This window comes from Podarcis tiliguerta, assembly GCF_965153285.1.
Source record: "Podarcis tiliguerta genome assembly, chromosome: 11".
NCBI classification, from domain to species: Eukaryota; Metazoa; Chordata; class Lepidosauria; order Squamata; family Lacertidae; genus Podarcis; species Podarcis tiliguerta.
In genome coordinates this window covers 52,874,252-52,901,959 of record NC_139544.1, presented here as the reverse complement: position 1 = coordinate 52,901,959, position 27,708 = coordinate 52,874,252, and the positions used below count along the sequence as shown (strand labels likewise).

Below are 27,708 nucleotides of genomic sequence, written 5' to 3'. Positions count from 1 at the left end.
CAAGCTATAGGACCAATTGTGCATTTCCAGATGCCGTCATTTCACAGGTAACATTTAGGCATCAAAACTATCCACACAAAGGGGAGTGACAGCCCTACATTAGGGAATTTGATAGAGGTTGGATGGCCCTTGGTCATATGTATGATCTGGTCGAGATTCCTGCACTTCAGGGGGTTGGACTAGATGACCCCACAGGGTCCCTCCCAACGCTACAATTCCATGATTATATGATGGCACACAGCTGACTGTATAAGCGATATTCAAAAGGACATCATTTCAGCAACCTTTGTGAACAATCCTGTAAAGCGGGGTGGGGGTGGGGATATTGGTTAGTTGTTCTTATTTTTATAACAAATTTTGTTGTTTTTATACAGTGGTACCTCAGGTTACAAACACTTCGGGTTACAGACTCCGCTAACCCGGAAGTAGTACCTCGGGTTAAGAACTTTACCTCACGATGAGAACAGAAATTGTGTGCCAGTGGCAGGAGGCCCCATTAGCTAAAGTGGTACCTCAGGTTAAGAACAGTTTCAGGTTAAGAACGGACCTCCGGAACAAATTAAGTTCGTAACCAGAGGTACCACAGTGTTGTAAATTTATGTTGTGAACCGCCCTGAGATGAATGGCACTATACTAATTTAATAAAAAAATGAAAAATGAAACCACCAGCCTGTAGGCTTAGGTAGCCTGGAGTGGGTCCCAGTTTGGCCTGTGGGGCCATCTTCCCCAGACCTCGTCCACCTGCCCCACGCAGGCCTTCATATTCATAAATGCTGCTGTCAAGGAACTATCGGGAGCTTCAAAATGCTCCACACTCTTCCTTGGCAAGGGAGGCTTGTTGTGTCAGAGCCCAAAAGCTGATTGGCAGTGACACCAAGTTGGCAGCAATCAGCTGCGTGGTGGACCCTGCCTGTTGGGACCTTCATCACACAGCCCATCCCAGAAATCTTCTTGTAAATGCCAAACAACTGATCAGCACTTACAGGAATACTGCTGGGATCTGCGCCCACAGTACGTTCCCTAAGCAGAATCTCACTGGAAGTATAAGCTCAAATCGAAGCCAACAAGGCAAAAATTCTTCCTCTATAGGTACAGCTTGAGTTGCATCTGCCAAAGAATGGCTTTTTTTTTTTGGTCTGGGTCACTTGCTGTCATTGCAATTGTGGCGTCCGGTGACTGACAGGTAGGAGACCCCACTCACCTGCCAAAATAGCCCGCTGAGAGCGGAGTGCGTGGGAAGTGCATTGCCCACCCCAGGTGTAAAGGAAGGCCCGTAATGTTTGTTTATTTATACAGCACTAACTCGCAGCAAGATATCAAAAAATGCACTAGGTCGTGAAATCCTAAAATACACAACCGATGCCCAGCACTGAATCAAATTAATTATCCAAATGCACTTGGCGAAACAGGACGTTTTCAGCAGGCGACGAAATGTCAAAAACCGTAGGCCCCTGTCTGACTGCAATAGGAAAAGTGTCCAAAATGACTGGAAAATACTTTTTAGTATTATGCTGTTGTTGTAAACTATTACACTTTACAATAGTGGTCCAATCTGAGAATATAGTGCAGGCCTCCCCAACCGTTTGGGAGAAAATTCCAGAGATTTGGAAATCAAAGAAACGGTTGTGGGAAGAACAAAATGTCAATTTGACAGGTGTGAAACGGGCAATGCTCACAACACTCATGCACAAAACAAAGCATGTGGGGAAGGGGAATTCCACGCATGGATAGCTGAATTGGTTAAACTAGAGCATGGGTAGGCAAACTAAGGCCTGGGGGCCAGATCCAGCCCAATTGCCTTCTAAATCCGGCCCACGGACGGTCCGGGAATCAGTGTGTTTTTACATGAGTAGAATGTGTGCTTTTATTTATAATGCATCTCTGGGTTATTTGTGGAGCCTGCCTGGTGTTTTTACATGAGTAGAATGTGTGCTTTTATTCATAATGCATCTCTGGGTTATTTGTGGGGTATAGGAATTCATTCATTCCCCCCCCCCAATATAGTCCAGCCCCCCACAAAGTCTGAGGGACAGTGGACTGGCCCCCTGCTGAAAAAGTTTGCTGACTCCTGGACTAGAGCATGGTGCTAATAACACCACGGTTTGATCGTCTTACGGGACAGCTGCATTTTCCGTGTCTCAGGGGGTTGAATTAGACAATCCTCAGGGTCCCTTCCAACTCTATGATTCTCAGGAGGAAACACAAACATCCCCCACCCCACACATCCAAAATGGAGAGTGGCAGGAGGGGCTTGGCAAATGCCAAGGGCGTCTGAAGGCCCTGTGGTACGCATGAGTGCCACAACTGGGCACCCCAAGGATAGCTCTTGCAAACTGAACTTTGGTAGCTCTTGCTTTTCCTATATGCCAGAGAAACCACCTGGTATTGGACAAGACATATGAAATGGCTGGACACAATGTCTTTCTGACCACCATGTTTTAAAAGGAACACTTTAATTATTTGGAGTGAGGGGAGGTAAATAAGAAAATCCACACACTGGAAACACCTGACTGTCCTCAATTTTAGCCTGTACTCTTCTTAAAGGGAAAAAAAAGCCACTAACTGAGGCCACCCATTCACCTCTGGTAACTGAAGCACTGGATATTCTGTGTATTTAAAACTCAGCATAAGCAGCCAAGTCATATAATGCTGGCCTTCTTCCAGAACGTTTAATGCACATATTTTGAAAATATGGGCAGCAAGTGCTTACCGTAAGAATAACCGGTTTGCTAATTCACACTAATGACTGGAAAAAATCTATTTGAAAATAAGAAAAGCTAAGAATTAGCAAGAAGCTGAAAGAGCATGACTCAAAACTATAGACACAGAGACAGAGCTTCATTAAGCTTGACTTGTCCAGCTGAATTTTAATTTCTTTGTAACTCTGAAAACATATTCAAACGGCAACGTTTTGTTGCTAATCAGGGACCTAAGACTTCATGAATGACTCTTAATTATGCTCGGGAAAAAGGAGGGGCCGTTCAAGCATGATGCGCCAGTTCTCAACATCAGAGGAGGAGAATAATGTTGCTTCAGAGATACCTGCTGGGCTGGACCACAGGGAGGCACCTTTGAAGATTTGGATCCTTCAGGGGCATTCACTGCCCCCGCCCTGCATGTTTCATCTTTAAAACAAGTCTCTAGACCTTTTAGTCATGCAGATATACAGAAAAGCATGCCGACAGGATTCTACCCAATTGCTTGCCAATTGAATGCTATGCAATGTAATTAATATAACATTAAAAAATATCCCTCTCAAAAAGAACTAGCACATGAATTTATTTAATTTACAACATTTAATGGCCTTCCTATAACAAACCGTAACATAAAAAAGCAATTTTAACATACAGAAATGAAATATGACACAGCATAAAATTTTCAAGGGGGAAGAATACAGGCATGGGCTAAATCAGATTGCAAATAGCAGAACACTGATTTAAGAGGCCTGGGAAGTTTTTGGAGAAAGGCCTTTGCGTTCCACAACTGGGGTGCCACCACTGAAAAGGCCCTTTTACCACCTGTTGCTATCTGCTGCACCTTACCTGCCAGGGGCACTCTGAAGAAGATATTAAGGTCTGGGTCTGTTAAGTTGTGGGTGAACATATCAGACGACACAGCGATTCTTCAAAGAAGCTCTTGTTTATTCACAGAACTAAACTGAAGGATTCAGCCAACTTGCTTATATAGAGCTCCACTACAACGCAACAGTAACAACTTTCTGTAACCATCCAATCACTGAACGTCACTTTCAATTCCTTATTTGCATATGTGGACCTGATTGAAAACTATCTACAGTATACCCCCGCTGGCCCAGGGTGAGAACTTCAATACATAACAGGGTCACTACATGTGGTTCAAGCTATGATGGGCCATAAAGATCAAAACCCAGAAACTAGGCTCAGAAATGGAAGCTAGCAAAGATGACAAAGCACTGGCAAAATGTATTTTAGCACCCAATCAGAGTTGATCTTGCAACCATACTCTGGACTAACCTCCACTTTCAAAGGCAACCCCATTTACAACACATCGCAGTAACTCAACTAGGCAGCAGCAGTTGGTAGGGTGCAGCTGATTACCTGACCTCCCATAACTGCTGCGCTCTTGGCTAAGGGACAAGGCAGCAGCAAGATCAGTGTGGTGCAAACACACCAACAGAGCCAATCCAGTGCTCCTCCCGGTGCATTTGCACTGTGCTGGCCTCACATCTCCCCCTTGCCCTCCTGGTATGCTACAGCCAACAGTGTCAAGTAAACAGCCCTTGCAGAAAGGGCTTCCAGCTACAGCTGCTATCTGACGATCCAGGAGAAATGTGATCGCATAAGGCTAGTGCTTCCCAAACAGCAAATCCGATCCATCAATAGCAAAGTGTGCCCTAGTCCGGAATCATGAGTTTGCTTTTCTTCTGACCCAACAATACTGTACTTGTGGATTAAGCCACAGCTAGAAAGGGTGGCGCTGTGGGTTAAACCACATAGCCTAGGACTTGCCGATCAGAAGGTTGGCGGTTCGAATCTCCATGACGGGGTGAGCTCCCGTTGCTCGGTCCCTGCTCCTGCCAACCTAGCAGTTCAAAAGCACGACAAAGTGCAAGTAGATAAATAGGTACCGCTTCAGCAGGAAGGTAAACAGCGTTTCTGTGTGCTGCTCTGGTTCGCCAGAAGCGGCTTAGTCATGCTGGCCACATGACCCGGAAGCTGTACGCCGGCTCCCTCAGCCAATAAAGCGAGATGAGCACCGCAACCCCAGAGTGGGTCACGACTGGACCTAATGGTCAGGGGTCCCTTTACCTTTACCTTTAGAAAGGTGGTAAGATTTACTTTTTAAAAAAGCAACCTGAAAATTTAGGGGAGGAGTATCCTTTGGGTGGAGATCAGAATGTAAGAATAGCCTGCTGGATCAAGCCAATAGCCCATCTATAGTCCAACATCCTTTCTCACAGTGGACAACCAGATGCAAACGAGATTGGAAACCTGGAAGCAGGATTCTAGCACGGCAAGAGTGCTCTCCTAGCCTGTGATTTCCAGCAACTGGTATTTGAAAACATTTCTGCCCCTAACTGTGGAGGCAGAGCATAGTCATCATGGCCAATACGATATGATACGATAATCTTTACTCTCATTGTCCCATACAGAACAACAAAATTGAAAAAAATAAATCTACATAAGACATTCAAAACCAACAAGCCTGCTATCCCAGCTATCCCAACCTGGTTAGCCCCCTAAAAACTCTGATACCCCATTCTTAAAATACAATATACTCCCATAGAGACTCCTTAAAGGAAAAGGTAAAGGTAAAGAAATTCTCTGCAGGTATGACCCTAGTGGCAAACCATTCTCTCATTGCAGAGAGGCAGCTTGCATGCAATGCAGAATTAAAAGGAGCAACCATGCAGCAATTGTCCGGGTCGTGTTGTCCTTGGTTAACCCAATTACCTGGGCAATCACGCCAAAGCGTAAAACCGCATTTAAATAGCCTTCTGCAGCCATTTCTTCTTATTGAGTCATCAAAGCCAAAGGCAGAGGGGGAAAGGAAAAAGTCGCTACTATAAAAAGTGGTGAATGACAAGTTTTTGAGACAGTGATCTTCACACACATAACAGCTAGGGATGAGGCCGTTCAGTGGTGAATGAGAACGTAAGCATAAAGCATCCCTTTTGCTTCAAGCTATTATTTACCATTGTGATATTATCAAAACAAACTTCTGTCCTGATGATTTTACAGCAGAATCTCAAGGAAAAGCAGACAGGCACGAAATTACGTTCCCACTGAGGCAGAGGAGATCGGGGCACATAAGAGTGATAGGAGAGAAAATGAAATTTCCGCAAAGAAAAAGCTAAAATCTTTACTTCTGGTTCTCACACTCAGCCATTCTCCAAGGAGCTTCAGCATATCTGCTGCCCAAAAAATTCAAGGCACTATTAGCTTCAGATCCTTTTAAGTGCAGGAGAAAGAAACAAAGAGAATTATGTATTTCTGAGATCTCAGCCAGACTGTTTATGGATTCATGAGCTCACTCAGATGAACCTGGCACTCACCCCTTAGGAAAAACACCTTTTTCAGTACACTCAACTACACTGTAAAAAAAGGAGGAGGGTGGAAAGAGGATGTTCAAGTTTCACATCTAGATATCTGGGAGTTACATAAAAGTTTGGTTCCACTGAACCAACTATTCATACAGGGGAGTTTGCATTTGAAAGCAGGTAGCTGCATTTTCCTCTCTTGTTCCCTTCACCTTTTTTTGTTTGTTTGTTAATAATGGGACGTATGCCCAGAGTAATTTGCAGGCGCCTCTCACATAAACCATGCGGCAAGGGCAGTCAAAATAAATCTCATGGGTCCATTTGATAGAGCTGATCTCTTCAGTCTGCTGACCCCAGAGAGGAAGGTGCCACAGTTCAAGCTGCCTTGCATGCAAAGGCACCAGGGTTCAATTCTCAGCACCTCCAGGGGGGACCAGGAATATCCCCTGCCTGAAACCCTCAAGAGCTGCTGGCTAGCCAGTATAGACAGTGCTGAGCTAGACGGACAGGTGGTCTCACTGTCAGGACTTCAGCCGTCACTCAAGTAGGACCCTGGCAGAGACACATGCCCGACTGGCATGTTCCCTCCCTCCTGGTCGATCGTTCGGGAGCTTCGAAAGCTTTCTTCTGCCCAAACAACACAGCGACCGATGCCAACCAACACCGGCACACTTAGGGATCCGCAGAGTGTTCACAGTTTGCGTAACAGACCTCAGCAACTCAGCATTTTGGCTAATCTACTTTTTTTACATATAAACACACACGGAACACTGCAACACGGCTCCCTCTCCCTCTAGCATCAAACAGCAAAGAGAAAAAACAAAGGACAATAGTCCCACTTCACGGAACACAGTAACACAAACATCCTGATTCCGTCACTTCCCATGCTGTGGAGTCAAAACATATACCTTCATGTGATAGACAATAATCCCATGACTGCAATCATGGAGCAGGAATTCTAACATCCTCCCCCAATTCATGCTCTGTGTTGCAGTCATCGGTGTAACTGCAACAACCACACAGATGTGATACACGCAATATACCTCTGTATCACCCGTTCCACCCTTGGAACTACCTGCAACTGGACTGGTCTTGGGCCTTACCATCTAACACTCACTCACTATAAGGCGAGTTTCTGCATACATTACCTGGCCACCAACAATGGCAGCAGAAGCCGAGCAAAACACGTAAAGCTGAATCTCCCGTTCATCATTCAACAACAAATATTTACATGGTTCATAAACCAAAGAAGATCACAGAAAGGTATAACGTGAAGATATAGCCTCTCAAAGTCAGCAAAAAGAAGGGAAAACCCTTCCCTTAAAGAGAAGGGTTAACAGACTTGTCTTGGCTAGATTTTTTAAAAAAAATACTGTTACAAAAATTGGGCAGGTTGGATGACAACGTGATATGGATTTATTTTACTTAAGGAGATTCTGCACAGTGCGCCTTGATCAAGTTCCACAAGGTCTTATAGATCTAAGAGACCAAGCCAAAAGATACTTTCCATCAAACTATATCCTATTCAGAAAATGAAAGGGGACTTAAATTCTTGGAGTATATCTTTTTACAAAGGTATCACCCCAATACGCAAACACATTTTCCCTCTGCATCTGCATACTGAAACCCATTATAATATCCGTAATTTTATCTGTAAAAGTTGGGCATTCCATTTGATACACTTGGATCCCGATATTATACATCCTGTCTTATTGGTTTGCCTTAATCATTTATATCCAACTTTTAGGGCACTTTTTACCCAAAGTGATAAGGAATGATGAGCGACCACACAGAGAAAAATTAAAAACCAGTCGTATCATAAGCACATTTTTTTTTTCAGTGGCTAAACTGATTTCCTGGGTGAGGGCAGCGGTTGCACTCAATTGGTACCTGGAGATCAATCAACTGGGAAAAAGCCAGGACTGCAGCTGTGAACCTCTTGGAAAGGTTAAACTATGGAATAAATTCAAAGTAAGGGTGACAGTACATAAAAGAGAGTAAAATCCGTAAGTACAGCCTGCACCTGGTGGAGTCTCTTGCATTGCCCTGGCAAACCTTATTAAATACATTTATAACAAATGTTATTTTTCAAATAAATTCTCTTGCGCACAGTGAAATGAGTCCAAAGAGCCTCCATCAACAAATAGTGCATTGGTAACAGAATGCTAATTGGTAAATCGTTCTACGTATCCACCTCCATAATGGGAAATGGAGTAGCTTCCATCTGCCTACTTTGGCTCGAGTTTTACGGTTTCTTGCCGACCCGCAGCTAAGCAAACTCCTACATATTTCATCATCTCTCTTTGCCAAGGCAGTTCCACATGGGAGAAAAGGAACTGAGGCAACACCATTGCTTCCAACACCACCCACTTGATCCAGGAGGAGCTGTGCTGATTTTAAGAAGTTCTTTTTTAAACAGAAACAAATAAAAAGCACGAACACCACAGGGATTCAAGATGGCATGAGCTGTAAAAAGCAAGCAACACACCCTACAGCTTTTGATGAATTCCTTAAACCGCCATCTATGGAGCCCTGGACTCATTTCCACCAGACGCAGAAAATACTGGTGCAAACTGGAGAAAGGGTTCGATTAGAGCAGTGGAAAGCCAGTGTGGTGCTGTGATTGCAGTGTTGTATTAAGATCTGGGAAACCAGAGTCCTACTGCTCACTCAGCCATTAAGCTCACTGGCTGACCTTGGCTGTCTCTTTCAGCCTAACCTACCTAACAAGGTCGTTGTGATGATGAATAGGAGAGAAGCAGAGCCATGTACACCACTTTGAGCTCCTTGGAAGAAAGCTGGGATATACCGTATTTTTCGCCCCATAGGACGCACCGGCCCATAGGACGCACCTAGTTTTTTGGGGGGCGAAATAAAGGAAAACATTTTTATTTCCCCCCCAGGTGCACTGCGCTAATCCCGAAGCTTGGGGCGTGCGGAGCTCAGCGCACCCCAAGCTTCTGGGTGCTGGCAAGGTCTCCGCTAGCCGTGGGAGAGCCACGCGGCTCTCCCAGGGCTAGCGGAGCGCTGCGCCAATCCCGAAGCTGGGGCATGCGGAGCTCAGCGCGCCCCAAGCTTCTGGGTGCCGGCAAGGTCTCCGCTAGCCATGGGAGAGCCACGCGACTTCGCGTGGTTCTCCCACAGCTAGCAGAGTGCCTCTCTAATCCCGAAGCTTGGGGAGTGCGGAGCTCAGCGCCCCCAAGCTTCTGGGTGCCGGCAAGGTCTCTGCTAGCCGTGGGAGAGCCGCGCGGCTCCGCGCAGCTTTCCCACAGTTAGCAGAGCGCTGCGCCAATCCCGAAGCTTGGGGCGTGCGGAGCTCAGCGTGCCCCTAGCTTCTGGGTGCCGGCAAGGTCTCCGCTAGCCGTGGGAGAGCTGGGTCTCCCACGGCTAGCAGATAGCTTCCTGAAGCTTCCTCTCCAGGCTTCAGCGAAAGCCTGCATTCGCCCCATAGGACGCACACACATTTCCCCTTCGTTTTTGGAGGGGAAAAAGTGCGTCCTATAGGGCAAAAAATACGGTAATTGTGCTAAATAAGAACACATAAATGAAAGCTTTTTCACCTTGAGGGTCAAATTTGTATCTTGACGACCCTACCCAAGTAGGACCAGACAGCCAGTGGGCAGGACCAAGAGAACAGGATATGAACAAAAGCTTTTTCTAATAAAAAAAATAAAAACCAGCACAGCAGCGGAATCCTCACATATAGGACAAACAGGCTTCCCTTTTACATCCACATGGAAGGGAAAAATCACTAGTCCACTAAGGCTCAAAAGTGTGACTTTCAAGGTCCCCTCCCATCTCTCGGCAGTTGCCATGGTATTTTATGAAGAAACATAGATTTCAGGGGCATGAAGGTGGCCAAGCACAGTTCAACTGCATTGGGCACAATAAAAACCATCAGCCCCAAGCAGCAAGCACAGGTCCCGAGCCACCAATGCAAAGCAAGAGCCAACAGAGGGAGAGAGTGGTAGGTTTTGCCACACCCACCCCATATCCAAACCTTTACTCAGGTTGTATACTCCCAGGTATGGACTGGTTGTTGCAATAAGCAGGTCCCTTTATGATTATGGGGCACTTACCAGGGCTTGGCAACTGATCTCACCGTTTGTCATAGATAAAACTGCAGCCAGCATGTTGCTATTTTTCAAGGCAAAAGCTACTCCTCTTGTATTCTTCTAACAGGCAACATGCCAGGTTGTCACACATAATTCATGAATCACTACGGAACAATCCAGGAGACTCCACCAACTTTACCAGTAAGGGAGTGCCAACCATGCCCTGCTCCATCAATGATTCTTCTTCCTCCACCAATACCAAGACTGCCCCCCCCCATATAACAGAAGTGCATTGCAGCAGGCAGCCTGAAACCAACTTCAAACCGTGGTTTCAAATCGAGACCAGAACCAATGGTCAGTGTGGTCCGACAAGCACTTCAACGAGAAAGGAGCCTGTGGCAGATCACAGCTCTCTGTTGCTCCTTCTTATTCACCCTCTTCCTCTTTGCTCAGTTCCCACCACCACTCAGGAGAGAAGATTTAAAAAAAAAAAATATGGAACTGGGCAGTGGAAAAACTGCAGCAGCCTTCACTGTTTCCTTGCACATTCTCCCTGCCTATCCAGGCAATGGCGAGGACGGCTTCAAATCGTAGTAAAGACTGAACCCACATTCACATTAATCACAATGCTGATTCTTATCCTTAACTGCTGATTATGACCAGCTTTCTCTTAGTGGCAGGAGGTGGAGAGGGCATTGTGCTTGATGGTCTTGGGGCGCAAGGGGTGGAGGGTGGGGGAAATCATATGCAATCCCAAAGCCCCTCCCCCCCCAATGCCTTAAATCATGGCAAAGTTCCATTAGGATTTCATTCTTCTTCTTTTTTTAAATAAATGAATTTTATTATTATTTTCCACACAACAACAACAACAACACGAAAGATATTCAAAAAATAACAATACACAACACACAAAAATCAACATTCTAAAACTAAAAAAACAACAAAAACAAAACAACAAAAACAAACAAATCCATTATCTTACAAGTTAATATTATAAACACTAAAACAACAAGACATCGACTTCCATCAATCCCACAGCACCTCCTTTATCTCTCATTGTGTCTTCCTGTTTTCCTGTTTTCTTTATCCTCTCTATCCTAACATCTAGATATAAATCCTTCTTTCATATCCTTTCACTTCACAAGGTTATTCCAGACTCAGCCAGATTTCTGCCCTCGAACCTTGACTTTTGAGGCGTTCATTTAGGCACTCCCATTCTTTTTTTAACTTCACTTTTTGGTTTTTGTCTTATTATATCTGTCAATTTGGCTAATTCTACGTATTCCGAGAGCTTACATAGCCACTCTTTATTCTTTCATTCTTCTTCAGATCCACTCATGCCCGTCTGCAAATCATCCCGAAGTTCACAAATTAAATTATTTAACAAATCACCCAAGCCAGAAGAGCGTGGCACAGAGTCAAAAATGTCTACCAACGGAAAGGTGAAGCAAGGGCACACAAGGGTAGAAAGATACAAAGCAACCTTAAATGCTGCGGCTTCGTGAGAGCACCTCGCTGCGATTCATAAACAGTAATTAACTGTAATTTACAAAAGCACGTGCAAGCAAGGGGAACAAGTCTTTTGAGCCCATTGTTCTCTCGCTATTGCTTCGTTATGTACAGAACCTAGGGCTCCCTATGCCCCAACTCCATCACTGAAATCATCCAGGGGAGCAGTATGAGTGTCCCCACAACAGAATGGAAGCACCACCACCCGTGTCCATTTTGTTGTTGTTGTTGTTGTTTAGTCGTTCAGTCGTGTCCGACTCTTCGTGACCCCATGGACCAGAGCACGCCAGGCACTCCTGTCTTCCACTGGCACCCGCAGTTTGGTCAGATTCATGTTTGTAGCTTCGAGAACACTGTCTAACCATCTCGTCCTCTGTCGTCCCCTTCTCCTTGTGCCCTCCATCTTTCCCAGCATCAGGGTCTTTTCCAGGGAGTCTTCTCTTCTCATGAGGTGGCTAAAGTATTGGAGCCTCAGCTTCACGATCTGTCCTTCCAGTGAGCACTCAGGGCTGATTTCCTTCAGAATGGATGCATTTGATCTTCTTGCAGTCCATGGGACTCTCAAAAGTTCCCTCCAGCACCATAGGTTAGGGTTTCAAATCGGTGCATTTGGTGCAGTGTGGCCCCTGTTTCCAGAAAGATGGAGAATTTGGAAGTTCTCATCTGATAGTCCAAGAATCTGAGCAATCCATGATTAAGCAGGGAAGCCTCTAATAATTCAGGGGTGAGTGGAGTTCAGACTTGTGGTATTTACTTGGTTTTCCCCAGATTCCCCCTCCCTTGCAGACTTCTGCCTGCCCCCCAAATCTACTGCAGAGTGTTAGGTGACCCTTTGAAATAGCACAGGGGACTGTGGGGGGGGGAGTAAAATTGCCCCCCCCCAAAAAAAATCCTCTCCCCTTGTACTATTGAGAGAAGCCTGCTTTGGAGCAAAGAGCTTTCCATCAACTCAAGGGATGCCACTATATGCAATTCTCTAAACACATTACGGTGATGAACAGGCATGCCTCTCATATATATATGAACGGGACTTTAGTGTGAAGTTCTAATCTTAGACATGGTCACAGGAACTCCTTTTTCCTCCCTGAGCAATTAGCCGATCAGTAAATGGGTAAACAAACTGCAGGTCTCCATTGTATTGTTCAGGACGTTGACACTTTCAATAAACTGGCAGGCTCCAGCCCCGTTACCTCTGCGTATTTCAATGCACATCAATGAATGTACCGACCCCACTGGAAATGCTCGATTCCACTCTCCTCCTCAAGTTCCACTGATTTGTTGGTTGCTACCCTAAGAACACTTTCATGGAAGCCCCACTGAAGTCAGGGAGGAAGTTACAGGACAATTCAAAGATCAACAACAGAGCACATCTTTCTTAATGAGGACAATCCCAGGCTCAGTGCCCATCTGGTCCCTGTGAGGCAGGGGTAGGAAACCTAAGGCCCGGGGGCTGGATGCGGCCCAATCGCCTTCTAAATCCAGCCCGCGGAAGGTCCAGAAATCAGCGTGTTTTTACATGAGTAGAACGTGTGCTTTTATTTAAAATGCATCTCTGGGTTATTTGTGGGGCATAGGAATTCATTCATTATTTTTTTCCAAAATATAGTCCGACCCCCGACAAGGTCTGAGGGACAGCCCACGGCTGAAAAAGGTTGCTGACCCCTGCAGTAAGGAGACACCCCCCTGAGAACATGAGGAGAGCAGACAGTCCATTATGGGATATATTTGAACTCAGTCTAAAGCTGTTTTATGTACAAGTGGGACCACCAACACGTTGGCAATTTGGAGTGCTCCTGTTCACAATTCCAACCATCCTCACCTCTTTTCCAGGTTGTTATTATTACTATTTATTTAATTAATTTATATACTGCCCTTTACCCAAACATCCCAGGGCAGTGTACAACATTAAAAATGTAATTTTCATAACATGATAATAAAAAACAGTAAAGCAACCCCAGAAAAAGCATAGTAACAGCCCACCCCCCTTAAGAAGACATAGGTTGTTTAATGGCTGAAGACCTAGGTAAAGAGGAATGTTTTCACCTGGTGTCTAAAGACGTGTAATGATGGCGCCAGGTGAGCCTCCACAGACGGGGAGCCACCACAGAAAAGGCCTGTTCTCATGCTGTCACCCTCCAAACCTCTCAAGAAGAGGGGATACAGAGAAGGACCTTGGATGACAAGCACAGGGTCCGGGTTGGTTTGTATGGGGAGACATGCTCCTTAAGGTATTGAGGTTCTGAACCATGTAAGGCTTTATAGTTCAGCACCAGGACTTTGAATTGGGCCCAGAAACTAACTGGAAGCCAGTCCAGTTGGGCCAGGATCAGCGTTATATGGTCAACCTGTCTTGCCCCAGCGAGCAACCTGGTTGTCGAATTCTGCATCAGCTGAAGTTTCCAAAATGTATTCAGAAGCAGCCCCACATATAACATATTGCAGTAATCTAACCTAGAAATTACACAGAAGTTAGGCTATCCCTGGGACGCGGGTGGCGCTGTGGGTAAAACCTCAGCGCCTAGGACTTGCTGATCACATGGTCGGCGGTTCGAATCCCCGCAGCGGGGTGCACTCCTGTCGTTCGGTCCCAGCGCCTGCCAACCTAGCAGTTCGAAAGCACCTCTGGGTGCAAGTAGATAAATAGGGACCGCTTACCAGCGGTAAGGTAAATGGTGTTCCGTGTGCTGCGCTGGCTCGCCAGATGCAGCTTGTCACACTGGCCACGTGACCCGGAAGTGTCTGCGGACAGCGCTGGCCTATAGAGTGAGATGAGCGCACAACCCTAGAGTCTGGCAAGACTGGCCTGAATGGGCAGGGGTACCTTTACCTTTACCTAGGCTATCCCTGGCCAGATAGGTTACTCCATTCCATTTTCCCAGGCACAGGCAAACTTGGCCCTCCAGATGTTTTTTTGGGACTACAATTCCCATCATCCCTGGCCACTGGTCCTGTTAGCTAGGGATCATGGGAGTTGTAGTCCCAAAACTTCCGGAGGGCTGAGTTTGCCTATGCCTACATTTTCCTCTCCCTCTGGATTTCCACCACCCTAACCATCAGTCAGCATTCCATGCCCACTGAGCGTGTTCAATCCTCTGTGAGCTGTTTTGGAGGTTCTTCCCCTACTTTAGTTTCCCTCTTGTTTTCTTCCTTCTTAATTTTTGGGGCACTTTCACAAAACAGTAACTCTTTCCTATATGTGGATGGAGCCGTTCTGACTAGATGAGGAGAACGAGTTCACAAATGGCATATATAGGATGACGCCGTGCCTTCCAGTAAACACGTTGAGTGAAAACATTTAAGGCAGTTTCCAAGAGGAAGTCATGTTTTAAGCTCAGGATGTGTGCAACCACAGCAATAGAAGCCAAAACTGATAAGGGATTATTACAGCCACAAACAGGAGTGGTTCTCATTTAGGAATGCATTGACACACACCTAGGTATAGTTCACTCATGCAAATCTTTTGAATGTGACCAACTGAGCGAAGTGGAATCTGACACACACATGCTCATGGGATGGCATTTCCTTAATCTGGGGGCAAGCGTGATGCTTAATTGACAGAATGGCCCTAGGTAATTAAGACTTCTTGGACAACCAGGAGTCACAGTTGCCTTAACCCGTCATCTACCTCTGTCATGTGGTGAAGGCTTTGACCCATCAGCCATTAAGCCAACAGGCGGCTTACATTCATTTTTATTATACTGTCACAGAAAGAAATATCAAAACATCTTTTTAACCCAGATTCAAACGGTGTATCTACACTTCAAACTATTGACTATTTCCCAAAGAATCCTGGAAACTACAAAATGGCGACAACACTGGGAATTAATTAGGGACAATCAAGCCAGTTTCAAGTCTGTAGTGCAGATACGCTCCAAGTCTCTCTCAAAATGGCAACCAGGTTCCTACGAACTCCTTCAGCTGCAACTCACAACACAACACACAATCAAGACTTAGGGTGCCCAGATGCCCTACTGTACCAAAGACTTGTTGTTGTTTAGTTGTGGCCGACTCTTCGTGACCCCATGGACCAGAGCACGCCAGGCACTCCTGTCTTCCACTGCCTCCCGCAGTTTGGTCAAACTAATGCTGGTAGCTTCGAGAACACTGTCCAACCATCTTGTCCTCTGTCGTCCCCTTCTCCTTGTGCCCTCCATCTTTCCCAACATCAGGGTCTTTTCCAGGGAGTCTTCTCTTCTCATGAGGTGGCCAAAGTACAGGAGCCTCAGCTTCACGATCTGTCCTTCCAGTGAGCACTCAAGGACAGTCCTCTATTTGAAGATGTTCTCTAGTTGAATGTCTGCATTATTTTTTCTGAAGAAGTTCCAGCTTGACTCAAAACAAATGCAATTCTGCAGGCCATCTCCAAAGCTTCTGGCTTTTGCCCAAACTTACTGCATCTACCACAGATGTTTAAACAGAGACAAACAAACTAGCAGTGCTCGTTTTCTTCTAATTTGCTTCTGCTTGCTTAATTAAACTGTTTATACCCAAGCCTTTGGAAGCTTCCAGAGTGGCTTACATATCGACAGAAGAACAAGGCAGGCTTACAATATAAAAAGATGCAACATGAAGTGGGTGAAAGGAATTGGGGAGGGGGCACACAGGAAACACAGGAACCAAATACAGTGATACCGCAGGTTACATATGCTTCAGGTTACAGACTCCGCTAACCCAGAAATAGTACCTCGGATTAAGAACTTTGCTTCAGGATGAGAACAGAAATCGTGATGCGGCGGCAGCAGGAGGCCCCATTAGCTAAAGTGGTGCTTCAGGTTAAGAACAGTTTCAGGTTAAGAACAGACCTCCAGAACGAATTAAGTACTTAACTCGAGTTACCACTGTACATGATACCTCAAGGCAATTTTCTTGCACCAACAATTAATTTTGCAGCTGGAGTTTGATGCCTAGTCCTGGGTGCACAGCCTGCTGCTACATGCAAGTTTCTTTGAACTGTGGCACTAATCCAAAACTGGCTTTAAAAGAGGATTAGAGCACGATATCCCCAAACACCTCCTAAAATGACAAGCAGGGAACTTTAATTGACCAGCAGCACTTTGTGAATTCCTTTCCTTCCAAACCAGGGACAGGCAGGGAGCAGCAGCAGCAGCAACCACTCCCAAAACAAATACAACTTAATCTAAATTAGTTTAAAGGGCTCTACAATGGGGGGTGGGAGTCTTAAAATGATGTGGAAGGAGCTAGCAGACAATCCTATGAGGATGTTCCAGGACAGGTACTTTAGGTTTCAACCTGACCCCAAGCCTTGGGGGAAGGAGAAGGATAAAACTGGCTACTGTATTTTCCATCTCTGCAAATACAAGAATCAGATGTTAACTCGGTTTGGTTGGCCACTGTAGGATCACGATGCTGGACTAAACAGGCCTCTGGTTTCTTAATCAATGTCACCTCTGAGTTTTAAAGGCCTTAATTACAAATGTAATCGAGAGCAATAAAAACAAAACAAAACAACAACAATAACAACAACAATTTATTATTTATACTCCACCCATATGGCTGGGTTTCCACAGCCACTCTGGGTGGTTCCCAACAGAATATTAAACAGAATAAATCTTCAAACGTGAAAAACTTCCCTAAACAACACATAATCGGGAATATTGCTTGCCTGCAAGAGATTGCTTGAATGCCTTGTGTCCCTGGGATACAAAAGGCACAAGTGAGCCATACATAATCCATATGGCTTCAGGCGAAAATACTATTGGTCACATCACACCAGCTAAACACTCCTTACTGCTGAAATATAACAACTAAATTATTCATGGAGGACTGTTTTAGCAAATCAGCGAAAGACTGAAAATTTGCTTGAGCCTCTTAGCTCCCAAATGCCATTTTGTAATCAAAAAGAGCCTTCATCTGAACCTCTCTCAAAGGGATATGGTTATCCTGAAAACATTACAGTGGTACCTCTAGTTACAAACTTAATTCGTTCCAGAGGTCCGTTCTTAACGTGAAACTGTTCTCAACTAGAGGCGTGCTTTTGCTAATGGGGCCTCTTGCTGCTGCTGCGCCGCCAGCACACAGTTTCTGTTCTCATCCTGGGGCAAAGTTCTCAACTCGGGGTAACTCTTCCAGGTTAGCGGAGTTTGTAACCTGAAGCGTTTGTAACGTGAGGCGTTTGTAACTCGAGGTACCGCTGTACTGGGATAATGATGGCATTCTTTCACTTTTTAAACTGTGGTTCTCTGAAAAGTTTCCGCAGGTTTCAAAACGATGTGGTTTCAAAATGAGCATGATAGGAACACGACTCCAATCTCCAAGTGGTGTGAGATACCCAGGGGTTTGTGTTTCCTTTTGGAAATGAGGCACAGCAGAGACTGTGATGTCTTTATGATGTTGTTGTTGTTAGTCGTGTCCGACTCTTCGTGAACTCATGGACCAGAGCATGCCAAGCACTTCTGTCTTCCACTGCCTCCCACAGTTTGGTCAAACTCCTGCTGGTAGCTTCGAGAACACTGTCCAACCATCTCGTCCTCTGTCGTCCCCTTCTCCTTGTGCCTTCCATCTTTCCCAACATCAGGGTCTTTTCCAGGGAGTCTTCTCTTCTCATGAGGTGGCCCAAGTATTGGAGCCTCAGCTTCAGGCTCTGTCCTCCCAGTGAGCACTCAGGGCTGATTTCCTTCAGAATGGATAGGTTTGATCTTCTTGCAGTCCATGGGACTCTCAAGAGTCTCCTCCAGCACCATAATTCAAAAGCATCAATTCTTCGGCGATCAGCCTTCTTTATGGTCCAGCTCTCACTTCCATACATCACTACTGGGAAAACCAGAGCTTTAACTATACGGACCTTTGTTGGCAAGGTGATGTCTCTGCTTTTTAAGATGCTGTCTAGGTTTGTTTAGGTTTTAAACATATATACAACCTGAGCCTGAAATGGAAGATTCCACAGAATGGACACCCCAAAGGGGTCTTGTTTCTGCCAAAGCCACAGATAAAGTCACTCTGGCTTTGTCTGTTGAGGGAGCAACCCCCCCCCCTTTTGGCATTTTTGGATTTGGTAATAGCACACTGGACACCCACAGAATTTTCTTGTTGGCTTTGGGGTGTTCTCTCGTTGAGGGCTTTACATCTTAGCAAATTTTAATGGAATAGCTGGAGTGAAAAGTAAATGGATACAGCACTACGAGTAAGTGGTGACCTGATGTCTCTGAATGCACCTGGTGTTGGTTGATGTTAAAAAGGTCTTGCGTGCCAACTCTTTCTTTTCCACAAGATTTAAAGAGAGGCAATGTTCTGCGGGATGATAGGCTCAAAGGGACCAACCAACCCCCACAGCTCCCACAGCCTTTAGATGAGTGCATCCAATCTCATTCTAAGTGTTATTAGCGCAGTAATGGAGACGAAAGGCTAGGTAAACAGAAAGAAAAGTGCAAAGCAATCAGACATATAAATTCCCCAGGACTCATGATTTACTTGATAAGGGACCAATTCATTAAGCTGCAAGCTGGATTTATGGGCTCTAGGCCTAGGACACAGCTTGCAGAATATAAGCCACATTGCTTTAGGAAATATGCACATGCAATAACAGCAAAACAAAGCAAAAAATGTCAACTACAGAGTTGTATTTCCCTGTAGAGAAGGACAAAGATTAAACTCTGCTGCAACATGCAATTTACCCTAGTGCAACTCCTAAGCCTTTATGAGTTGTGTGAACATGGAAAACATTGGCAGGTACTCCTGTTCAAACTCATGCAAGACAACAATGTGATGTCTGGGGTAGGTTGCTACTGGCTCAGATACAATGTGCAACTAGATATGCCACCTGGTTGGTTTCATTTGTTTATTTGTTTTGCTCTCCCGCACCTTTAATATTTGCATGACAGGCAGAAGTTCCACTGGTGCAGCTATTAAGAATGGCAGGTCGAAGCTCCATTTTGGATCCAGCCTCTGTGTGGGCTCAGCCAACAGCTTGCTTTCAGCCCGGAGAGGCAGAGCAGTGCCAGCTCCAAACTGACAGGTGGGTGTCTGAAGTGATCCCCCCCCCCCTTAATAGGGAAGGACTGCGGTAGCTCCGTGGCAGAGGATCTGCCTTGCTGGCGTGGCTGCAATGTTGCACCAGTCAGCACCAAAATACATGCCTCTTTTGGTGCTGCGCTGCCCCGTGAATCAGTTGATTCATAGAATAGAATAATAGAATCATAGAGAGTTGGAAGAGACCACAAGGGCCATCGAGTCCAACCCCCTACCAAGCAGGAAACACAATCAGAGCACTCCTGACATACGGTTGCCAAGCCTCTGCTTAAAGACCTCCAAAGAAGGAGACTCCACCACACTCCTTGGCAGCAAATTCCACTGTCGAACAGCTCTTACTGTCAGGAAGTTCTTCCTAATGTTTAGGTGGAATCTTCTTTCTTGTAGTTTGGATCCATTGCTCCGTGTCCGCTTCTCTGGAGCAGCAGAAAACAACCTTTCTCCCTCCTCTATATGACATCCTTTTATATATTTGAACATGGCTATCATATCCCCCCTTAACCTCCTCTTCTCCAGGCTAAACATGCCCAGCTCCCTTAGCTGTTCCTCATAAGGCATCGTTTCCAGGCCTTTGACCATTTTGGTTGCCCTCCTCTGGACACGTTCCAGTTTGTCAGTGTCCTTCTTAAACTGTGGTGCCCAGAACTGGACACAGTACTCCAGGTGAGGTCTGACCAGAGCAGAATACAGTGGCACTATTACTTCCCTTGATCTAGATGCTAGACTCCTATTGATGCAGCCCAGAATTGCATTGGCTTTTTTAGCTGCCGCGTCACACTCACTCAGCAGCACGGCACCAAAATACATGCGCAAAGCAGCTGGTCTGTGGGGTAGGGCAGCACCAAAAGACACATGTCTTTGGTGCCCCATGAATCACCTGGCTCACATGGCACCAAAAGAGGCAGGTCTTTAGTTCATGATTTCCAAAAATAAAATAAAACAAATAAAAAGTGTTTCTGAATTTTAAAAAATGTGACTACAGACTTTTTTTTTTTTTTTTTTTGCACCCACAGTCGAGGTTCCAGGAGCCATGTGGGTGAATAGCTTTTGTATCCCAGTTTCTAACACGCAAGATAGTTGCTGAGAAACTGTACAAGAATTTGTACCATGAAGAGCAGTTGGATTCAGCCAGGTTAACCGTCACTCCTCATCTTATCAGAATGATTGCTCCCTGACATGGTCCCTAAGAATGTCTGAGCTAACACACAGGTATGTTTCTGAGAAGTTACACTATAGCTGCTCTTCCAATCTGCCGCCACACCACCCCCTCCCCAAACCTGGCACACCGCAAGGTGTTTTGGGCAACAGCTTCAATCAGCCCCACCTGCGCTAAGCAAGATAACAAAGCAAGGTAATGAAAAAGTCACAGCTATGTACACACTGACAAGCATCTTCCAAAGTCTGCAGAGAAGCGCAGACTTGTGCCTCAATGCCAAACCCATTATAGTAAAATTAAAGCACTTAACTTTGCACAAGAGCTGCCGAGACACCACCCTATCTAAATGCTGCAACCGCCCACTGCTAAAGAGCGATGCCAGCACTGAAAGCATCTAAAATACGCATCACTGAGATCAACGGGCCTAACTTCTACGTTGTCACCCAGCCGGTTTAGGAACTGGGTGTCAGAAATACTTAAGAGCTTAGCCCTGTTTTTTTTTTAAATGGAGCTCTTGCACCTCTGCCATGCACCTCTTCAAAACTGCACCTTAGCTTTTCTTCAAGCTCTTAATTATATCGCGCTTAAGTACTTCGCAAACTTGATTCTCCTGTGGTTTTATTGTTATGCGTTGCATTTTAAAGTATTTCTTTCTCAGTTTTTGACTTGACATCCTTTTATTGCAGAAAGGGAATAGTGGAGAGCATTCAGACGGTTCTGCTGGGTCAATTCACAGCTTTATAAGCCAATATTGCTTCCCACACCTACCCTCTGCAAACCCAGTATGCAGCATCCCTTTAAATCTCATATTGGAGAGGTGTTTTTCATATAATAAATACAGATACTTATTTCCATCTCCAGAGCCTTCAATTTGTTTTTGATTTTTTTTTCATTCCCACCCCCACCCCTAAAAAAGGCAACCTGACCTGAAAAACATTCTATTTTCACCACTGATTTTCAGTATTTTCATTCAAATATACTCTAGCAGCACATTTTAAACCTCTACCTCCTACATCAACAAAACAATACTCTTTCCTAGGAAATGGAGGGGAGATAGCAGTGATTCAGCCTGTATTTCAGAAAGCACATACAAATCCTATCTTCTGCCATTCAGCTCCAAAGACAATTTAAGGCTGATCGAAATCTCATTTTGGAGACCACAACCAAGTACTTTCCCAAAACTTGTTCTGAAAATAAAGTTCATGTTGAAAATAAAATGTGAGGCAATATAAATTATTTGGTCATAAGTCGCTTTGAATATCGATTAGAAAAAGCTAATGATAAATCCATAAATCGGTAGACAAGCTGGTATGAAAAGGGCTGATTTCTACAAATTCAAGGTGAGTTTCTCAATTTTTATTTCCATCTACAGCACCTTGAACTGCATCGGGATGTCATGGGCTGGTTGGACACAGAGGGATGGTGGGAGGAAGCAAATGGGGAACCACCAAGGAAAGAAGGCTCAGAGCCCTGTGAGTGGTGGTGGGACAACGATGGTTGGTCAGAAGGAGAAGAGGGAGAAAACTGGGAGGAGGAGGTATGGGAAAACTGGGAGGAGGAGATATGGGAAGCTGAAGAAGTAACAGGGCTTAGTGAGCAGAACCAGAAGAGGGCTGAAATGGGCAGAGCAGCAACAGGCTGCATGCAGGCACAGTCTCTGATTGTTTGGGGAAAGCCCTGAAGAGGAGGGCTGTGGAGAGGCAGGCACTTTCAATCCCGGCAACTGATTCCATGAAGGCTAGCTGGGAATGAGCTGCTGTGCTAATTAGGCCTGACCCTCAGCCAAGTCTGCTAATAAAGAATTGACTCCAACTTCAAACGGTGTGATTTACTGCCTGCTAACTCTTTGACACAGAACATCATTCTGGAAGATCTCCCAATCACCTGGAGCAACTTTTTAAGAGGTAAGATGGTGAACAGTAGATCAGAATTTAGTATCAGGCTAAAGGTCCCATGGTCAGTCACTGACATTGCCAGGTAGCAATAAGGTCCTTAGTCAAACATCTGGAAAGTCATCACCAGTCAGTGTCAGCAACAAGAGTGAGGTGGGTCAATGAGCCTACCGCATAGAAGGCGGCTTTCTATATTCCTAAAGATGAATCTGTAAAACCCAGGTACAGAAAGAGCAAGCGATGCTCAAGTGTTGTTTCATTAGCCACCAGACAAAAATAGTCTCTGGGCAACCGAATCAAATTACAGAGTTGCAACTATGGCAAACAATACATTGGAAGGTGATGACCTCTCTTTCCTTGGAGATTTTTAAGCAGAGGTTGGATGCCTATCTGTCATGGATGTTCTAGTTGAGATACCTGCAATGTAGGGAGTTGGACTAGATTTCCCTTTCAACTCTACAAACCTATGAAATCTGAAACACTAACAAAACAACCACCTCACGAATCCCATCAGCAACAGAACAGTAGAAACATCAACAGCGTGTGGACCAAGCTAAGGTGAAGCCATCTGCCCGGGGAAAGAGGAAGGTTTAACCTGGTGTAAAAATGCGTTAAAAGTCGGCCATGGGTGGGCCTCACTTTGAAGAGCATTCCATAGTTGTGTTGTTGAGCAAGAGGGAATTAAGCTGGATAGCTCAGTGGGTTAGAGCGTGGTGCTGATAACGCCAAGGTTGTAGGTTCGATCCTTGTATGGGACAGCTGCAAGGGGTTGAATTAGATGACCCTCAACATCCCTTCCAACTCTATGATTCTAAAAGGTTCAGGCGAGAATGTTTAAGCTGGGGGTGAGACTTGCAGCAAGTTCCACATGCTACCGGACTGTCAAAGCCAAAGCACTCCAGACCAAATCATAGTAAAAAGAGGGGGTGTCGTGCTTCGATTCCGCACAGCACTGGCCTGGAAATACTATCCATGCTTCACAAGGCTGCCTAGCTCCAGCTGACCTACTTGTGCCTGTTCAAAAGCTGTGACTAAGCAAAGTGGCGGGTGGCACTCAAAGAAGCAGAGAAGCAACAAGCAGGCTGCCGGACTGGTTATACATGAACTTCTTGGTTTGGACTGAGTGCACCTTTTGCTTTGCAAAGTATTCAACAGTATTTCTCTGAAGAGAAAGAAAGAGAAAGAGGGGGGTGTGCAGTGATGAATCCCTTTTTCGCCAGATTAAAAACTGGTTTTAGAAGAACCTCAGTGAAAATCTCACATGCTATTTACAGAAAGCATTTTCTGGCCTGCCTCTTCCCGCTCTCCAGACACTTTTAGAAAACCGCACAGCGCAATTCCAATGATAGAATCGCATGTACGGAACTATCTGCAAAGCATACTTAGAATCACAGAACTGCAGAGTTCGAAGGGACCACAAGCGTCATCGAAACCAACCCCCCTGCAATGCAGAAATCTTTTGTCCAATCTGGGGCTTGAACCCACAACCCTCAGATTAAGAGTTTTATACTTTACCAGCTGAGCTATTCTCATAAAAAACTACCTAAATAGAAATGTTTTGCCTCATCTAGTTGAGCCAAGGAGAAACACAGTCAGTCTTAACTGCATCCTCACACATTTATCTTGCTTCGCCCTCACTGTCAAGCTCCACAGTGGTACCTCTGGTTGCGAACGGGATCTGTTCCAGAGGCCCGTTCGCAACATGAAAAGAACGCAACCCCCAGTGGTGCGTTTGTGCCTGCGCGGATTGCGATTTGCTGCTTCTGCGCATGACGTCGTTTTGCGCTTCTGCGCATGAGCGAGCGGCGGAACCCGGAAGTAACCCTTTCCGGTACTTCCGGGTCGCAGCAGGACGTAACCTGAAAGAACGTTAACATGAAGTGGACGTAACATGAGGTATGACTGTATCTGTAAGATACTTTTAAAGCAGTATCATGCCACTTTAAACAGTCACAGCTTCCCCCCAAAAGTGGGTGTCGTTTGTTAAGGGTCCTGAGACCTGTTACGAGACCCCTATTCCCCCTCACAGAGAAGAGTGGTTTAATCATCAATCCCTATTTCCGGAGAACTCCTGAGAACTGTAGTTCTGTGAGGGGAAGAGGAGGTTCCTAGTAACTCTCTTCGTCCTTAGCAAACTACAGTTCCCACAATTCTTTGTTGGAAGCCATGACAGCTCACGAGGGGCAGGGGACAACTTGGATGAAAGAGTTTCAGGTGGAAACGTGGAAGTGACAAAGAAAGAAAAAACTGCTTGGGCAGAGAGTTTAAGTAATCCACTTAGAAACATTTCCTCAGTAGAATAACTAGAAAGCTAGTCATTCTCAGATGGTTTCATTTGAATGGAACCAAAAGTTGGGCGATTCAAGCGAGGCAACAGGAAGCATTTCCTCTCTCACACACACAGAGTTAAGTTATGGAATTTCCTACCACAAAATGTAGGGGATCAATTCTGGTGGCTTTGAAAAGCAGTCAGACAAATTTGTGGAAGATAATAAGGCCATCCATGGCTACTAAGTTGGACAGCTATGTTCTACCTCCATTGTTGGAGATGAGGAGAAGGAGAGCGCTGATATCCTCCTTGTGTGCTGGACATAACGCTGAACCCAGACCAAAGACCTTCTGGTGCAACTTCTCCCAGGGAAAAGATGGAGCTGGAACGAGTGGACACCAACTCTGTCCTCCAGCTCCAGGACAGAGCAAAGAGCTCCCTACCATTTCAAGATGGATTGGTGAGAGGAGGAAGGGCCAAAAACCCAAATAATGGCCACAGCACAAATCTTGGTTTTGCCTAGGCCCAAGGCACAGAAACACAGGAAGCTGCCTCATAACGAGTCAGACCACTGGTTCAACGACCTCAATACTGTCAATTCTGACTGGCAGTGGCTCTTCAGGGTTTCAGGCAGGAGCTATGGCCCTTCCCTATATTTCCACAAACAACTCCATCTTCTCCTTTGCCCCTGCAGCTGCCAACTTTTTATTAAAAAAGGTAAAGGACCCCTGACACTTAAGTCCAGTCGCAAACGACTCTGGGGTTGCGGCGCTCATCTTGTTTTACTGGCCGAAGGAGCCGATGTTTGTCCACAGACAGTTTTTCTGGGTCATGTGGCCAACATGACTAAACCACTTCTGGAGAACCCAGAGCAGTGCATGGAAACGCCGTTTACTAGGCCACCTCAAAACAGCAACCAAAACAACAAGTTGCAGAGTCATATACCGCCGAACCCTGTTGAGACTCTCAGCTTTCACTAAAAAAAGAACACAAGTCTCTATCATGGACATTTAGACATCCTGAAGGCGACTACAGTTTCAAAATATAACTTCACCCCAAAGCGGCTAAGTATTTCCCACATTTAAATCCAATGCAAGATTTCAAGGTGCTGAATCATGGGTTTGAATTTCCTACTTGGAAGGAAATATTATCCAGTGGGACAGGAAGTGACCATTCCCACCAGCCTGGAAGCAGCGCTCTGTTAACATAATTTGCTTTAACGATGCACAACACAGACAAATTAGAGCTGCTTTTTCCAGCTCGCGGATGGTTGCCAGTATACCCATGGTGATGGGAGGCACACAGAAAGCAGTTCATTAAATAATACAAGCCAGCAAAAAGTCCTTAGATTACACTTCTACAACCCCACTTCAAAAAAAACACCACTGCGAGAGGTTCACAGAGACCACTGCATTTCCCAAGATTAAAGTTCAATCTTGCTTTAGCTAATGTGCTTTTTGAGGACAGCTCTTCAAAAGCTGACATCAGCCTTGGGAAATTTTCCCTCCATGATTAGAAGCAAGTGCTGAACGCCTACTCAGAAATAATCATATCCTAGGAAGAGGCCAAGCAGAACAGGAAATGTATTTTCCATGAGAACTTTGCCTACCTTCTTGACTCCTTTCCGCAGCCGCCTGAGGATTTTATGCATGCTGGCACTCTTGGTCAGTGCTGCTGATGCATCTTTCCAGACTGACCACACCATTTATATTCAGAACCTCCTTCCTTGGATAGAGGTGGCCCTTGGCTGAGTGAGCTCCACCCCACCCACACAGCCAATAGGCTTACCTGTGGAGCACAGGAGGCTGCCTTCTACTGAGGCAGACCATTTGGTCCATCCAGCTCCATAATGCCTACACTGACTGGCAGGAACACTCCAGCTATTTCAGGCAGGGCTCTCTCCCACACCCACCTAGAGATGCTCAGAAATGAACCCAGGACTTTCTGCTGACAAAGCAGGAGCTCCAAGCTGCAGCCATTCCCAATATTAGTACAGTGGTACCTCAGATTACAGACGCTTCAGGTTACAGATGCTTCAGGTTACAAACTCCACTAACCCAGAAATAGTACCTCGGGTTAAGAACTTTGCTTCAGGATGAGAACAGAAACCCTAAGTCTTGACTGTGTGTGGTGGATTGTAGCCAAAGGAGTCCATAGGAACCTGGTTGCCATTTTGAGAGAGACTTGGAGCGTAGAGTGGTACCTCAGGTTACATACGCTTCAGGTTACAGACTCCGCTATCCCAGAAATAATACCTTGGGTTAAGAACTTTGCTACAGGATGAGAACAGAAATTGTGCAGCGGCGGCGGGAGGCCCCATTAGCTAAAGTGGTACCTCTGGTTAATAACAGTTTCAGGTTAAGAACGGACCTCCGGAACGAATTAAGTTCTTAACCCGAGGGACCACTGTACCATTATCTCTTCATATTTATATCCAGACAGTCCACGTCAACACTTTTATGGCCACTGCCTTTTCTACCCGGAAGTGGGGGGGGGAGGGGAGACTTTACTAGGGTCCAGAGAGGGTCTCCTCGTGAGCCGGAGCTGCGACAGGGCTTTGCTGAGGTTCTGCAGCCTCCTGGCTAACAGCTGGTGTGCAGGAAAGCCGTGACTCAGCTGAGCAAGCCCCCACACTGATCCGGTTCACGCGAACCAGAGGGGGGGGGGGCTTTATTTAGTAGCTCAGCTGAGGTTCGGAAGGCTCCTCTTGCCTCTTCTGAGCAGCTTTAATAAACCTCTGGCTGGTGAAGGATAACCCCCCCACACACACACACACCTGAAGAGATCCTCTTCGGGCCAGGGTAGATTAAAATCAATATTTT

At 45.6% G+C, this 27,708-nt stretch overlaps 1 protein-coding gene across 1 annotated transcript in view; it reads right to left on the bottom strand.

Annotated features, from left to right (window-relative positions):
• The window catches only part of MYO5B (myosin VB), a 268,746-nt gene extending 242,140 nt beyond the window's left edge, over positions 1–26,606 (bottom strand). Inside the window, exon 1 of the mRNA XM_083404620.1 lies at positions 26,496–26,606. Coding sequence (XP_083260746.1) covers positions 26,496–26,591 — 96 coding nt within the window. The 5' untranslated portion in view covers positions 26,592–26,606. The remainder of the gene's footprint in view (positions 1–26,495) is intronic.
• Positions 26,607–27,708: the final 1,102 nt, after the last annotated feature.